General features: G+C 41.3%; 2 protein-coding genes across 2 annotated transcripts; both read right to left on the bottom strand.

The window, feature by feature from the left end:
* Window positions 1-373: 373 nt before the first annotated feature.
* On the bottom strand, window positions 374-11563 carry gpr176 (G protein-coupled receptor 176; the record flags this gene model as incomplete). Its single annotated transcript, XM_079216355.1, has 3 exons — window positions 374-1613; window positions 4409-4661; window positions 11335-11563. The coding sequence occupies 3 exons, from the start codon at window positions 11561-11563 to the stop codon at window positions 374-376; spliced, it is 1722 nt and encodes a 573-aa protein (XP_079072481.1).
* Window positions 11564-14152: 2589 nt separating this feature from the next.
* LOC306733496 (acyl-coenzyme A thioesterase 1-like) lies at window positions 14153-16023 on the bottom strand (the record flags this gene model as incomplete). Its single annotated transcript, XM_079214745.1, has 3 exons — window positions 14153-14740; window positions 15286-15488; window positions 15567-16023. The coding sequence occupies 3 exons, from the start codon at window positions 16021-16023 to the stop codon at window positions 14153-14155; spliced, it is 1248 nt and encodes a 415-aa protein (XP_079070871.1).
* Between the last annotated feature and the right edge of the window lie 1501 nt (window positions 16024-17524).

Raw genomic sequence — 17524 nt, 5'->3', positions numbered from 1 at the left:
TAAAAAAAAGCATCCGCCTTCTCAACAATCATACGCCCATTGAATGAGTCCTTAATCATGGCATTGGATCTGCACCGAGTCGTGGTTTAGTTTGATTGAGCAGACACATTTCTCACAGCATTGTAAATACGTAATAAGAAATTGATTCTCGTCCAATAAGAAAACTGCAGTGCTTCAGGCGTCAAGCTTTTGTGCAGTAAAGTGGAAAAACCTGGACCTCTAAAAAAAAAAAAGGGGGTTAAATTCACCAAAAGAACCCAAGCATCTCACCGAGCTGCTTGACACATCAATATCCTGTAAAGGGCCGGCCAACCCAAGAGGCCTTCCCTGTAATGAGTAGTGTACAGTGTTGCAGGTCAGAGCCCAGAATAGTTCACGGGTCGACGGTGGGGATGGTGCTGACCTTGTTGTTCCTGCTGATCCTCCGTTCAGGCCGTGGCCTGGGCAGTTTGGTCTGGATCAGCTCCTCGGGCGTGTTACCCAGCGGAGGCAGCAGCCTCTTCTTGCTGTGTCTGGTCTCTGGTAACCACTGAGGTGGCAGCTCGAAGGGTCCAAAACCAAACTGTGTGGAGTCCTCAGCGTCTGTCGGTGTAGCTGGTGCCACCTGAGATGAAGAGGCATACGTGCATGTGTGGACCGGAGAGGCCCGGGGTGCTGTGATTGAAGGAGGGCCGTCCTTAGTGATGACCAGCCCTCCTCCACCTGTCCCCTGCAGAGGATCCTTTTTGGTGATCACTTCCCCTCGAAAGCTCCCTAGTCTCGACCCACCCTTGAGGTCCTCTTTAGGCCCCGAGCAGCCTCCTGGTCCTTGAGAAGGGATCTCTTTCTCCGCGTCCTCTTCATCCCCTTCTTCCTCAGACGGTCTGAAGATCTGCTGCTGGCCAATGTTAAACATCTCCAGAAGCTGGCTCCCAGAGCGGCCGGCTGTCTCCAGTCCCACCGGCTCCCCGATCGCACCCTCGGCTCCTAAAGAAGCTAGACCCCCGGTGCTGACCGCGTTTCGGCGGCTGTAACGTCTGTGAATCCTGGCCAGCAGGTCCAGCCAGCTATGACGCGCTGAGCGGTTAACAGTCAGAAACAAAAGCGGGTTGGTGAGCAGGGACACCTTGGGCAGCCAGAGTGCCGTCAGGTACAGCAAGATGGGAAGCTCGGTAGTGTCTGCCAGAATGGTGCGATAAACCACCAATGCCCAATAGGGGGCGCTGCAGGCTGAGAAGGCCAGCACCACAGCCAGAAGAGTGGCGTGCAGCTCAGATTCTCTCTGGGACACATACGGGATGGAGATACTGGTCTGGGGAGTCCGCAGCGCCGCGATTATCACCTTCTTCTTCTGGCTGGCACTGAGCGCTCTGCGGATCAGCAGCATGAAGAGGAAGACCAGAGCGAGGGGGAGGATCACCGTGGTGATGTTGTAGATCAACACGTAAACCATGTGGCCCAGGGAGCGGGCGGTGTCATCGGAGCAGGACGAGGTGACGTACACATCCGTTACATTGGTCACAGCGAACACGGGGAGGCTCGCCACCGTCGCGTGAATCCAGATATAGATGACCAGATCTCGGGATCTTGCATCTGAGATCTTCCTCTCCAACGGGTACAGCACAGAGTAGTATCTAGAGACACAAACACACAGAGGGACTTATTTATGGGCCTTTTCACAGCAGAAATGTTGACAGGTCACAGCAGAAAAAGACCAGGTATTAAATAAAATAGTGAGGGCTTCAGTTTCAGACTCCTTGTATTGTGCATCCTGACTCACTATCACACAATCATGTCTTATTGAGACACTTGATTACAACTCAGCCATTATTATATTTATTTAAAATACCTGTGCTTCTCTCTCGATGACAAACCTCCATGTGAAAAATGCCGATAGTTTAACTAGGGTGTTGCCTGAATGCAATCATGCTGATTCAGCTTATGAAGATCTCTCATTAGATGATTTAGGTGAAAATACAAATGAAATTCAAAGTGAAAGCACCTGAAATGCCCAGATCCATAAGAGAATCCTGCTCTGAAAATGCATGTCCACTATTTTTTAGTGGGTGTGCGGTAAATCATGTAAGTTAGGAAAAACTGAAGCTCACACTGCAGTAGAGCTTCAAGTGGTTTTGCTGGAAAGAGAGTACAAATATAAAATGCATGCACCGGTTATATAAGCTGAGATGCGGACAAAAAGGAAAGAGGCTCAGTTATTTTTCATCCAATCTGTTGACATCAAATGTATCCTTTAGCCTCTTAAAGTAACACCATAAATATGTTATTTCAGAGGTTTATTAATTAATATGATTTGTCACTGTACATTACTATAAAGAATGAATATATTAAATAAAAGACAAATCTGCCATTTTTTAAGCTATCAAATGCTAGCCAATGTGAGTGTGCTAATAACAATCCGCCCAAAAAATGTAATTAATAAAAAACAAATATCTTTGATAATTGTTTGTTGACTGAATTAAACTTCTGATTAAATGCCGTAACCCCCCAAAAAATGACTGCAACATAAAAACCTGTAAGCTGGTTATTAAATAGGGGGTAAATGGAAACTGGATGGAAATTGGAATGGGATGAACAGACTTATTCTCCATTTATCCGTGGTATATTAACTAGTGCAGAAACTGAAATCATGTTTTTTATAGCACACCTACAAACCAGAGCTTCTGTCCGTCTTTCGCATAACATTATATGCAGATTCTCTATCATCCTGTTGTTAATAAACTAAACAAATCAGGTGAAGGACTTGCTTATTTGTCTAGAATGTCTATTCATCATGTACGAGGGTGTGTGTGTGTTAATCAGACGATAACTGCTGCAGTCTCGGCCCATCTGTACATACGCAGCCTCAAATGCCCTCCTTGAAAATTAATCATTTATTGGTTCTATAGCATTCTGACTGTATTAGTTGCTATGGAGGCAAAATCATCTTTGTAGCAGTGAAAGTAAGGCTGAGGCGAAGCTGCATGCATGATCTGACTATGATCGTATTTAAAACATTAATGATACTCAAACTTACATGCATTATACTGTCGTCGGTTGGGTGATGATGCCCTTCATTGTTTTTAAATCATGGAGTATGAGGCTTGTTACATGCTGAAGTCATCCAATATACATTTTTTGGACGTACATAATATCTAGTCTGATACAGTTTTAAGAAAATGCGGGATTTTACACGCTGGTGTTTTGAATGAAAAAGCCAGAATGACAGGAACTTCAATTTGCAGCAGGGATTTCATAGGTTAACGTAATGTTTTTAATGCTAACATGATAGTACTACCTTAGTGTGGTCTGTGTTGGTGGCATCACTGCTATAAGCTGTCGAAGCCGAGAGACGCAAGGATGAGTGCCACATAACTAACATGATTTTTTGGGTTATAAGTCAACTTTTTGTGGTGCTAGCATGTTCCCAGCTGGCTAGCGTGTTAGCACATAGCTACAGCAGTTAGCCAGCAAGCTAATATCTCTCTTCATTTGATGGGTTGAGTCACATAAGAAGTTTACATTCTGTGATTTCATATATTGTGTTTTTGAGACAGATTCTTTCTTCTTCTTTTTTACATAAGATTCTAAAGTTTTAGACAATAATGAGATACATTTAATAATAGGAATTACTATTCTCAATTTAAATAGCTTGCGATATAGAAAAGGTTTAAAAATGTTAGACATTTTCAAGGGGGGACACAATATATAGAAAGTGTTAATGAACTCGAAATGTATAAACAAAATGTGAATTAAAAAAATGCTTTTTATACAGTTTGGTTAGTGGTTAACCATGTCTTTTCATCATGTTTCTAATCTTACATTTTTTGCTATTAGGAGCAATAGAAATAGCAACAGTGCTGGTCGAATTATTATTTCTAATACTGTCAGTATTGAAAAATACTGTACTGTAGTACTGTACGTTTAAGTAGTAAAGGCATGCAGTAAAGGCATGATCAGCATTGGCGTCAGCATGTGTGTGTGTGTGTGTGTGTGTGTGTGTGTGTGTGTGTGTGTGTGTGTGTGTGTGTGTGTGTGTGTGTGTGTGTGTGTGTGTGTGTGTGTGTGTGTGTGGGTGCGCAGTCGTCTCAGGCTGCTTTCGGCTGCAGTCTTTAGCGCTGCAGGGAGGCCTGGGACACGGCCGCTCAGCGTGCCGTTCACATGCTCCATCGACCCCACCCTCTCGTCATCGCAACAGGGTGTAGATGGAGACGGAAAATACTTTCTCCCCTACAACAGAACAATCTTCCAGAGTTTAGTTTCATGTTGCTCCACTTCTGCAGCGAGGATGTTTGTACTTCCAAGTCAGGAAGAGAATGTCTCGGCCCAAGCAATATATTGATAAACGGATCAGAGAATCGATTTCGTCTCGCCACAATAATCTATGACTGTATCATCTCGGTCTACTTTGATCACTGTGTAGATCACTGACCTGTCGAGTGCGATGGCACTGAAGCTGAGCACAGTGACCGAGCAGAAGAGCTTATGGAGGAACTTGATGGCCTTGCAGAGCAGCAGAGTGTGGAGCCACCAGCAGCAGCGAGGGCTGGCTCCGAGCGCCACGTCGAAGGGAACGCACGCCAGGCCGGCGCAGATACCCGAGTACGCCAGGTTCTTTATGAATCGGTTGGTCACCGATTTAAAGACGTTTGTGCAGCAGGTGCACCACAACACCGAGGCATTTCCTGTGGGGAGGAGGGAACAATTCATCAGAATAATCAGTTTGTCTTGTGATTTCTAAACCTTTGTGTTGTCATTTGTTGTCTGTTTGTCTAGTTTTAGGTTTCCTTTTTACTACTAAAAGGTTTACCAAAAAAGCTTTTCAACAAGCCAACACAAGCCACATATATCTTATTTATATAAGATGACGGCACGCAACCAAAGAGATTATCTTGGCAGAGCAGTTCAGTTATTTTGAGACTTTTTAATGATAAGGGAATGCTAACTTAGCTGTTATTATATATCATTTCATGTTATTATTATTAATAGCTAATAGTTAGCTTTTCACTGTGTAAAGAGACCAACATCTATATTGATTCTAATATCATTGGCACCTTAGTTCTATTGTCATCACCTCTATAACTGAATGTAACTAAAGGAGGAAACCCTTCAAAATTGGAGGAACCCTCCCTGAACTTTGGTGTGAATGCATCTTTTAACAACGAAAACCTTCATAAAGGTTTGAGTCCTTGAATCTTTTCTGTATCCTCTTGTCATGCTTGTTAAGGTTCAGGTTCTTCTGAGCACTTCATTTTCCTCCCACAGTTCAGAGAGGAAATAGTAGGGTCGTCTGGAGACTCTAAATTGCCCATTGGTATGAAAGACGGGTGTGTGTCCGACTAATCTATGTGAGCTAGCATAGATGGATTGATGGTTTAGCTCCAAGTCTTCCTCACGTCCATCCAGAGACTGTGATAGAATAAATTAAGGAGTGAAAGGATTGGATAAACGAGGAGTGAGAAGTAAAGCTTTAACAACATAATATAATATATGCATTGGTTCAAAGCTCTGCATCTTACACTATGCAAAATTATTGAATGTATGAACTGGTGCATCTTTAAGGCCTAAACTAACAATAAAAGAAATGTACGGCCAGGCAAGACAATGATAATACATATTCAGGGTGGTTTAACAATTACCAATACAAATAATAATAATAATTGCAAGTGAAAACACAATTTCTTCTCTGCTCGTTGCAAGAGGAGTTTGTTTATATTGAACTGTGCAGATCTGCATCTCATTGCAGATGGAAACACCTGTGGACATATAAATGTCCAGATCACAATCAGTTTGAACACATGCGCTCTTTTTAAAAAAACACATGAGGTGCAGCATGTACTGATGCTAGTCTTTTGAGTATCTCTTTAAAAGATAAATAAAGAGTGTTTCAGTCTTAAATTGAGGTTTTGCGGACACTGATTTGTAACAATTGCAAGAACAACTGAAATAAATGTTTGATTATCTGCCGCATTTTTGCACTCAACACTACAAACTACTGCAGATAAAATAAAAATGTTGCAGCTCTTTTCAGGGTGAATAAATCAATTAGACATAAACTGAGTGAGACAGCACATGACCAGGTGCAAGGGGGTAAACTGTAACATTATATGTAAAGATCCATCCCTTATTTGGAGCAATGAGACCGTAATGATTGTTAATAAGGTTCTAAAAAGGTGAACTTCATACTTCCTGCGGCGCACTGACTGATGTCAGGTCACACAGGGATATGTGTGGTACCAGCCTCTCCAAAGGTAATTACCCAGAGTGTTGGCTGTGCTCTCATTTTGAGAGACGGAGCAAGATGTTCTCTGGTGAGGAAAACTGCGTTATTTAGTTATAACAAAGGTTATTCGTTTCAGATGTCTTTAAATGTTCAGGACACAGTCAGAAACTCAAACACTCATCATAAATTGCAAGACAATAAATGTGGTTACTACAGTTTACAGAGATATAAAAGCTATAAAAGCCAGGTTAGCTATAAAAATCTATTACGGTGGATGAGGTTGTTGAAACTTAGCCCTAGAGGATTTAGATGGAGCTGGAAGAAGCTGTCTTTGAGGGAACATAGTGTGCTTGACTGCTAGTGTCTAACTGTTAGATTTCAGAGGAGCACACGGTAGTAGTATTTCGGGGAATCCCTAATGTAGCGGTAATTAATGCTCAGCCTCTGCATTCTGTGAGGCTAATTCAAATGGGATCGGGAAATTAGCACACATCTTTTCAAATGCATCGCTCCATAAAAGAGGATGTTTACATCCCAGTCCTGCATGGACAGACTTCCCTGTATTGATATTGTAACTTATGTGAATTGTGGCTAATGATTAAGGCAATGATAACCTGTGATAACCAAAAGAACCAGTCGAGAAATATGGACAACACAACACACCCTCCAAAGTAAATGACAAAACAACCCATTCATGTGTTACCCGATGTGCACCCCTATTGTCAAGATTGTTTGCCAGTGCAGCTTCAAAACCAGCACAAATGACTATTTTACAAGAACTTGAGTAGGGAAAGACCGTAGCCATGGTTATAAGAAACCAATGTTGACAGCAGTCTTCTGTGTCAAACACGTTTTGCATCCATTCGATCTTCGTTTTGTAGACATTTGGCGCTTCAGAGCACCAAATGATAATATCAGACAATTCTGCTGAACCCCAGATGGCTTTCAATGGCAAATGTTTTGAAAATTCTCGCCTTCTATTTTTATAACTGTGCATGTTTTATGTGAGGGAGACATATGGATGGGTATGGCATGATTAGAGGAAGGCAACAAAAACACTTAGTTAAGGTTGAGAAAAGATTGTGGATACGGTAAATAACCGAGACTACGATCTTGTAGCCATGCTAGCAGCTCTGTGAAGCTGTATAGGAACAGTGGAGCTGAATGCAGACGCTGAGTCTAAGTGAGAGTCTAACTTTGGTACATCTGCAATGGTGTGATGTCACACCCTCCAAGTGATTGCAATGCAACGGATATACTTTACGTGGGATCACAGTTCCAACACGGTAGTTAAGTTTAGAAGAACATGCCCTGTTACGCACATCAAACAGGACTGAACTTTGAAATTCAAAGTGTGAAACATCCTTAACACTCTGAACACCTTCTTCTATCCCTGTGGCGTTACAATGGCTTTAGTTTCAATGAGAGACTTATTAATGAATGGTAACCAACAGAAAACAAATGTCAGATTCCAACTAACAAGTAATTGCATTATATCCTTAAGCATTAAGTATACATTATGCCATTTTTGTGTGTGATAGTACATGTTGTTGTCGAGACAAACATTGAGTAAGACTTTGAGTGCTTTTTGAAAACATCTATTGAAATCTTTTTTTATTTGTGTCACAGATTTTAAGTCCTGGGTTGCAAAGGGCTTCGCATAACTTTAACTAACTATTCAAATATGTCCTTGTTAGTGCCTTCATGCAGACAACATTGGGACATTTACTCTTAGTGTGCACTGTCTGTAAAATCACTTTGTCCCTTTGTGCCTGAAATACTCACTTTGCACTTGAGAAACACCTTGGCAACCATATTCAATGGGGAGAAAGAGCTGGCACTAAACACGATTGTTTTTCCCCACTTAATAAATGGCAGTCCAATAGGCAGTGATGTGAAAAACTCATAATACTTTATAAAAAATGTGTTTGTCTGCTTCAAACACATGGAAGTGTGGTGTGTGATCTCTGCATTGGTGGTAATAAGCTGCTGTTATCGACTCATCCAGGTGTCAAAGATAGTAGCGTGAGCTGTTAAAACTCAAAGTGTGAAACATCATTAACACTTTATTCTATCCCTGTGGTGTTATAATTACTTTAGTTTCAATGAGAGACTTATATATGAATGGTAACCAACAGAAGAAATGGAGAGCCAGATATCCACATACTGTCATTCCTCACAGACATGATTACATTCGGTCAAATTAGATGCACTGTGATCTGAAAAATCATAATTGCCTGATAATTTATAGACTAGTTACATGTTTTGGGAAATATATGTATATATATGTGCTTTATTTCTAAAAGTGAAAGGAGAAGATCAAGATGACTCATGGCTGTGTGTTAAGTAAAGAGGAGGATGTTAGCCTAGCTTAGCATAGAGACTGGAGGCAGGGGGAAACAGCTAGCCTCGCTCTCTCCAAAGCTAAATAGAAAGTAAATTAGTCTATACTTTTTAACCTGGAGTTTTAGAGATGCCCGTGAGTGTGGAATGATCATAAAATGTAGAGTAAGATTATTGTTTTGGTCCAATTGAATGAGTTGCCATAGTGAGTCCTTTTATGTGTAGTTACATGTAACAGGAGGTCACTTTTTTTCTTTTCACCTCCACACATCTCTGGGAGATGTCACAGACAGGGACCGACATAAAGCATTTATTTATAGCCTACAATTTATTTTTGCATGCCCCTGCATCCTGTATCAAATGTGTACGAAGCATGGCCTGATTTGTATTCATGCATCATACACTGATGCAGGAAAATTTGCGTCATATTTCAGTCATCTTCTCCCCATCAGGAGAACAAAATTGCCTACATGAAGAAACCAACATATCTAGCACATCCATGATAATAAGTGCTGTCTGAGGATGTATCCTAAGATACAACAAAACCCTTTTTGATATCTTGAAAAGTGGCATGAAAATCCCAAACCTCAAAGAGAGCCCTCTGGACTATCGTCACTTTTATTATTCATTGCTGCTCATGAAATTGCTTTGATTTATTATTGCTGTAAAGGTGAAATGCAACGACTCTCCAAATAGTGGCTGCTTGAATCGTGACTCTTCCTATGATTGGTTAAGGTATTTAATGCATTTCATCTTTAACGTTAGTTTGCTTTCTACAATTAATGCTCACACATTTTGTGTCACTGAAAAGGTATCGCTCACCTTTTTCACTTCACTTGCCTGAGACCATTATTTAAACAAGTAGTCATATTAGTGGCATTCTTTGTTTAGACTTTACAAATATTTGAGGAACTTATCAGTCTGTATTGCTGTCCGCTACAGTGTCCTTCTTAGGGCTACCACTTGAAGTGCCAAAGTCAAACATTATTTCATTCTACAAACACTGGCTTTGACATTTGCTACAAAACACTGAACTCACTGTTATCGTCACTCGAGAATCCTTTGATAAAATGTTCAAGGGTTATGCCTGTGTTTATTACATGCTTTATTTATATCCTGCAGCGGTGCGTTCAAGCACTGCGGGACCCTCTGCCTTTAAGACATCAGCCTATTTAAAGAGCAATGTACTGGATTTCCTTCATATTTTACATTTTGCACATATACATTGTGTAATAACACACAAAAGGAAAATAGACATATATCCTACGTTTTCCAAGCCATATACACAACATACAGATGAAAAATATTTCGATTATTTTTTTGCCTTTTTTGGAGTCCGTTTCATCACAGTGAGCCATTTGTGCACCCTGTGATTCAGTCCATACTTTTCCAAACAGCAGTAGCAATCATGGCTGAGCGTGTTTTGAGCAGCGAGAAGACAGAATGTTAAAGCCACATTTGTGACAAATAACACATTCATATGCGGCCCCCTTTTAGGGAGGAGGATTATGTTTTTTGGCTGCCGAAGAGATGGAGTTGATGTCAAACTGTGCGAGACTGATGTGTTCGTGCAGTCCATCAATTCGCACGGCTCCTTCCTCACTTCCAGCAGCAGCAGCAGCAACAGCAGCCGGTGCTTGTACTGGCAGAAGCAGGAATATTTTTAACGGAGCCATTGCAGATTCGGCTTGAAAGAAGCTCAAAATGTGTGCGGTACAGGTTTCGCCAATTTCCTGGTGAACTAGGTGCCTAACACCTGTCCGGTTTAACACAACAGCTTGCACCAACGTGCACCAAATACACTTCAGGAAGTTTTGTTTAAGTCCATGCTTGATTCTTGAATGTTTTAATTACCATATTAATCCTCTGTTTATTTTTAGAACACAAATGTTCTAAAAAATACTCAAGACCCGTTGTGTGTTTTGACTTTATTTTCAAAACAGCAACACACATTCGAATAAAAAAAATGTGAAGGACGTGCCCAGTGAGTTTGACCTGGTACAGCTTGAACCATGTATTATCAAAAGGGAGTGTTCCTATCGAGTAGAGATGAGCACACCATGCCCCACATCACGGCAGGAAAAATACTAAGTGGGAACATTTTAGGGATGACTGACACTGAGATTTAAAGAGTTTTGAGAGAGCACATCCTGGCTTTTTCCAAGTTGAAGGAGCTTTTGGGTTATGATGTTTACCATTGAACAATAGGAATAGTAACACTATCACTGAGACACTCTTTAGTACAACGCTGTGGCTAAATGAGATTGTTTGCACTTTGACCAATAGATTGAGAAATGCCAGCAAATTTGATGAGTAATTACTGTTTTTTTGTTTTTCTCACTGGCAACATCTTCACATCTTTCTATTCTTGTGTTTTTGGTCACGGTTTCCACTCGTTTAAGTCCCAGTATGTGTTTCAGGTTTAAGATCTACCTGCATGTGGTGTTATTTAGAAGACACAGTTGACACAGCTGTATACAATCCAATTCAGCTTTTATGACAGTGACCTTTTCAAATGTTGGTATAGAAAACACCATGCTGCTGCTTCATATTAAAGTCTTTCATGTGTTGACGATTGGGCAACTTTTGGAAGAGTTGTTCGGTGCTGCACATTTTATATTTAAATCAAATCAAACTGAGTCTCAAGGGAAACAAAATGAAGCCAAAGGGAATGTTTTAATGTTGCAATTCCATAAATAAAAAAAGGAGAGTAAGGTTTCCACGTCTGCAGAATTCTGGGTGGGTTTTGTCGGGGTCTTTCTAATACATGTATTTTGCATGAGGCGACTTACCGAGCAGCGAACCTATGAGGATGAACACCTGGATGGCGGTGGTGAAGTCCCGGTAGGCTTGCTCTCGGATGAGGCGCTGCTGCTCATCCAGCCCGGTCCCCTCGCGCGGCGGGCTGCTGTCCCACCACGTCGGCGGACTCGACGCGTTCAGGAGACCCATCCAGTGGTGGGCTGCTGTGGAATTGGCGGCACCATCTCCCACCATCGCAGCCCGGCTCCCACTATCCATCTCGTTTTCACCCCGCGGATCCTTTAAAAAAAATGTTTTTTAAGAAGGCTGGCGGGATGTCAGCAGCCCGCATTGGAGTGGCATTTCTGTGGAGATGATGATGCCTTGCCAAAAACAAAAAAGGGTGGTGGTGGTGGGAGGGAGGGGGTCTACAAAACACAGCTCGCAGGCAGAGATGTCAGTGAAGTCGACAATGCGTGCAGCTGCCAGCAACGAGATGATCTTTTGTCACTGCATATGTCTGACACATCAGGAAAAAGCATGGTTGAGCAATGCCGATCGAAAGCACGAAGGGAAATAACATATTTTTTTAAAAACCTATGCTGCATGACCCGTAATCCCCCAATGCGGATGCATGGCAGAAATCAGTCAGTGAGTGAAATCCGTGCGCAGTGAGGTTAGCTGGATGCTGCTCTGTGACACCCGGCGCACCGACAACCACGCCGGGTTGCGAAAGGGTCCGTTCCGGTGAAAACACGAGCACCACCTCTAGTCGTCCGGAAGAAGGAGAAACACAAACAATAGTGTGTGTTCTAGTGGTGCTGCTGAATATCTCGCAGCGTGAGGTGCAAGAGGAGGAGCCCCCTTTCGATGCTCCAGCAGGACCGAGGAACTCCACTGAATCTTATGAATGACACGCGCGGGAGTGCAGCCGAAATGACACACTGATCAATAATGCCGTTATGTCAAGATGGTTGAACTTTTTTATTTTCCAGACAGACCGAATTTCGTCATGTTGAAAAAAATAAATGCATCAAAGAGACTTGGGTTAAACAATTTACACGGGTTAGGTATGCACTTTCTAATAATGAGGCACACACCATCAATGTGTGTTTGCCAACCCTTTACAAGGTTGTTTTCAGATGTACAAAGAGACCCAGACATTATGGGGTTGAACCTCAACAACAACAACCCATGGTGTTGCCTTGCTCACTGTCCTCTCACAGGAACTTGTGAAATTCCTCTTTGGTTTGCTGAAAATACCAAAATAGGAGAGGACGTAGCTTCGGAAAGCAAACCAGTATTTTTTTTAATTAATAACAGTGAGTTTTTCTATTTTGTGTAAGCTGGCAGGGGATCCCTGAGAAGCAGATTGAGATAAAAAATAAACATCCATACGTAGAAACACCCCCCAAAAAAGACTAGAATTAGAAAAACTCTTCTGAAAATGAAGCAGATTTAAGAATCTCAACTCATTCTTTAGTAATAATGCTTATTATAGTGATAAAAAAAAAAAAACATCCTCCGCATTTCAATTTCAGGAGTTCATCACAGTAGCGATGTCTGTCTGACACATGAAGTCTTTCCCTCCATGGTGTGATTGAGATGTCATACAAGATGCTGTGAAGACTGTGTTCGTTCAGGTGGATGTAACTGAGAGAGACGTCTTTGTCTCCAACTTCAGAATCAGACTCCCTTCTTTGATGCAGGCTACATTGTTAATACAATCCCGAAAAGAAAAGCTTACATCATCAAAGTACATTCACCTGCCTTTGAAACCGACCAAAGCCCTTCATGTAAAATTCCAACGTTTTGAACTTTCACATGGGAATAAAGGCACAGCAATGGGATTAATGTTAATTCCAAATATGTGTTTTTGTTTCATATTCTATCACAATGTATTGTATGTGATCAAATATATATCACATGATGTGCAAGAGACATTAAAGATACACTGTCGCCACATATCAACATTTCACAATTGACTATTTCTGGGAGACTAATGAATGTCACAGTTTGGTGTAAGAGGCGTTGGATACAGGGTGAAACAATGAGATGATGCTAATCGGCTGAGTGTAACACTGTAATTCATATAGATCAACACGTTAACTTCCTCATCGAAGCACAATAACCAAAGAACAGTAAGTGGGTCTTCTGCAGTTAAGATGAAGTTTTACTTTCATATCAATAGCTTGGCAATATGGTTGACATCAATCTACTTATATTAATATGATTGTTTTTCTTCTGATATCACTATATTACAGTCAAACAGTCATATAATGTTTAATGCAAAGTGCTAACATAAATTGATAACATTGTCACAAAAATCAAATCCATCCAAATCAATCCAATCAAAGTGAATCGACTATCACATTAAATTATTATTCAGCTCTTTTCCATCGAAACCCAAATAATCAATCTTTTATCATTTAGGATAATAATGCTGCATTTGACAGAAAGAAGGAGTGTTATGTGTATATATATATAAAGGGTTGTTTTCACAGCAAACATGTTGGCGTGTCTCTGAAGGAAAAGCACAGCTGTAATTACAAACAGTAGTGATGGCTACATGCCATTTAGCTGCATCAGAGTCCTGTTACTGTGCAGTTTACCGCTATGAAAATATCTGCTGTGAAAAGAAAGTATTTTGAAGCTTATTGGGGGGGGGGGAGCCAGTTGGAACCTAAAGTATGCCGAGTTTGTTTCAGCTCAAGAAGAATCCAACTCTTCAACATAGGAACACTCAAACAGTATAATGTAATACCCCTTTGAAATCCTCCTCCATAAGAACCTAAAGGCAAGGTTAAGCATGGCTAATGACGGCCATTCTTGGATGCATGCTTGACACACTTGATGCAGCATTGCTTGCTAAGTGCCCTTGTTGTCCAAGTGGCTCTTGAAGAACTCCTGAACTCTTTCCCACAGGTCCACCTGAGCCTCGGCGTGAGCCTTTGGTTCCCCACCAAACACTACCTCAGACCCGACTGCTCCGTGAAACCCAGACGGACAATGAGGCATGTGAGGGACTTCCAAAAAGTGTCCAGCTTTAGGGTATGTCACCACCTGAAAATGCTCTTTGCCATGATTTCTCAGTGTTGCAGCAGCCTGCTTGGCAAAAAAAACACTGTTCCAGTTGTGGTCGTCTTCAGAGACAGCAAACAGGAAGTGGCAGCTGGCACGTTCAATTGGAATCAAGGACGCCCTGTTCTTTTCCAAGGAAGGGTCGGGCAAGGCATCGCGTACATCTAAAAGCCCAGCCTCTGTGATTTTGATATTCTTAATGAAAGGGGTCAGCGGAGCTAAAACGGTGTCTCTGTAGTGTAAAGGAATCACTGTGTTTGCACTGCAGCTATTTATGCAGACGGTCGCTGAGATCCCAGAGAGGAATGAAGACATGGACAACGCCACACCGCCACTGTGGGAAATTGATATGATACCAATTCCAGGACCTTTGACCTGCGTAGAAAGGTATTGGGGTTGATAATCAAGTTTAGAATATTGTATGCCTGCTACTATGTCCCATTTCAAAAGAATAGTAAATAACAACCATGCCTCAATTTGACATGAAACCAGAGCACAAACAAACTTGGGTTGTAACTCACGATAATTTTCATTACTTTTTAATCTTCAGATTACTTTCCCAATTAATCAATTAGTTGTTTCATCGAAAATAATGTCCAAAAATACTGATAAATGTTACCTGGCCAAACGGTCGAAAAATTTAAACATATTGAGTTCATTCTCATATAACAAATTGTCATAATAAGAAGCTGGAACTAGAAAATCAGTTATAATGTTCCGTCAGCTGACTCATCAACTAATTGTTTTCCCTCTAGAATTATCTTTGTGCCATCAGAATAGTAGCCAGTAGATGGCAACATTGTCACAGTTAATTAGAATATGGGCATATTTATATATATGTTATTAATTCATTGGACACATTTTTTACAATAAGTAAAGATATAATGGATATTCAAAAATGTTCAATCCTCAACACTAACCTCTTGCTGATTCCTCAGATATGTTACAGCCTCTTCAAAGTACTCCAGATCCAACTTTTTAGGATTCTTTGGTAAATCCTCGTAGCCCATATAGGCCAGTGCCAGGACAACAAAACCTTTATTTGCCAGGAGGCTGGCTCTGGGCTCAGTAAGACGTCCCCCAAATGTGTACAAATCCACTATTCCTGGGAATGGACCCTTTCCTGGAGAAAAAAAAAGGAGAGGTAAAGTTAAGAAGAACACTGACATCTCTCAGCTATCATCTTCAGGACACAACTAACCTGGTGGTACGAAGAGGACTCCTCGTATCCTTCCCTCTCGCACAGGTACTCTCTTCATCCCCTCCGTCATGTATCCTCTCTCGTTGGTTTCATAGGCTAACACCTCACCCGTCTCTCCACTCAGTGCTTCTATCTCCACCACTGTTGGGCTGATGACATTCTTCTTCAGGAGTTTACTGTGTGGAGTCTCCGGCGCCATGGCCCAAAACAAACCCATGGACTCCACTCCGGTGTAACTTCCCCCCAGAGAGGGAGCACGGCTGACATCCACCTGGCCAGTTTCGTCTGCTTTGTACAGGGCAGAGGCCTTGAAAATCACGCCTCGGTCATCCACTAGTTTGGATCTCAATGTAACTTGTTTGTGAGGAGCGAGTCCCTCTACTTTTACCTGCACCAGTTTATCGAACAGACAACGAACGCTGGGGAGAATTCTCAGGCGTATCTGCGAGGAAGTCATTTCAGCTTTTCCAGATGGGAGCAGTGGCTCACTGTAATGGTTTGAGTGGCCTTTCCCTTTACTCCGGCCTTTATTCTACTCTTGTTGGTGCATCTATGTTGTCACTGCATCTGTCAAGGCAAACAAGAATGAAATGAATGTCATAGTTTTCACATAACATGTACCTCTGTGTGCATGAGCTCTGTCAAATATCATCTCATTCATTAACCATCGAGTATCAAACCAGTTTAACTGAGAAACGTTGCCGTGTGGATTTTCACAAATCATCAATTGTCTTCTTATTGAAGTATTTTAACATGTATTTTATACTGCACAGTGCTATTCTATATGTACAAATTAATGTATTATTTTATCCAAGGCTTTTTTTGTTTACTTAATTATTGGGACGCAAAAGCTATATTTATATTCATCTCAGGCACCTCTGCCTATGAATTGAAAGGCATGGATCTTCAGTAGATCATCTCACATGCCACCAACCTTGTTTTACATTTTAAATTCACACTGTGGTGCCTTGAACCTGGGCACATACATAATGCACTGCAAGACCAAGCGTTTGGTTTAGGAACTGTGTACTTCTCTGTTAATGAATGGATTTTCTATGTTGTGTTCACACTGCCATGGCCTTCATGCAATCATGATATTTAACATGATATATGCTGCATTGAATAGATTGACAAGTAATTTAGGGGCAAGTAGAAATGTGTCCCAGTTCACAAGGCCATAAGTGAAATGCATGTAAACACACACGTGAAACTCCATGACAGAAAGTCGCCCAAGAAGAAAAAGACTGACGTAATATAACGCTAAACAACTCGCTGTGGCCTGGGATCGAAAGAAATGCTGAGAGGGGTTTTTAGTTGATGAAGAATATTTCATTAAAGAACACGGCAGCATCCAGCTGGGTGAAAGGTCACGATCACACAACTCACTAGTCTCCAAATGTGGAAAGAACCTGCGACGTGTAGTTTGTAAACAAATCATTAAAGCTAAACGTTAACTTTAACATGATGGATAAAGTCCACCTGTAGCTAACTGTATGTCGTTACCTGCAGGTTAGTTAGCAATACATTACTTTACAGCTTTGAGCTTGAGAATGTTTTTGTATTTTAGTTTACCACCTTTTTTAGAAAAAACAACTGGCTATCCATAGACTAGTTTGGGTCATACAGTAAATACCAACAGATATATTATCTCCAATCAAACGGAAAATGACTGAATAGCATATGTTACCTGAACAACTACGAAGCAGTTTGTACGCAGAAGAAATCGAAATTACCCTGAAGAGGAAGACAACTGGACGCAACCACTTTGCAAAATAAGGATCAACCGGTTTTTGGATCAGCTGCCTGTGGTGTCAGTTTATTTGTTTATTGAGTTCACCACGTTGTGTGTCCATACATTCTTCGAATTATAATTTAAAGTAGTATAAAGACACACAAATAGAGAGACATCTGTGGCACTGCGACAAAGAAAGCAAGGAGACTACCCCTGTGGAATGTAA

This window comes from Taurulus bubalis (assembly GCF_910589615.1).
Source record: "Taurulus bubalis genome assembly, chromosome: 3".
In the NCBI taxonomy this organism is placed as follows: domain Eukaryota; kingdom Metazoa; phylum Chordata; class Actinopteri; order Perciformes; family Cottidae; genus Taurulus; species Taurulus bubalis.
This window is presented reverse-complemented; position numbering and strand designations above follow the sequence as displayed.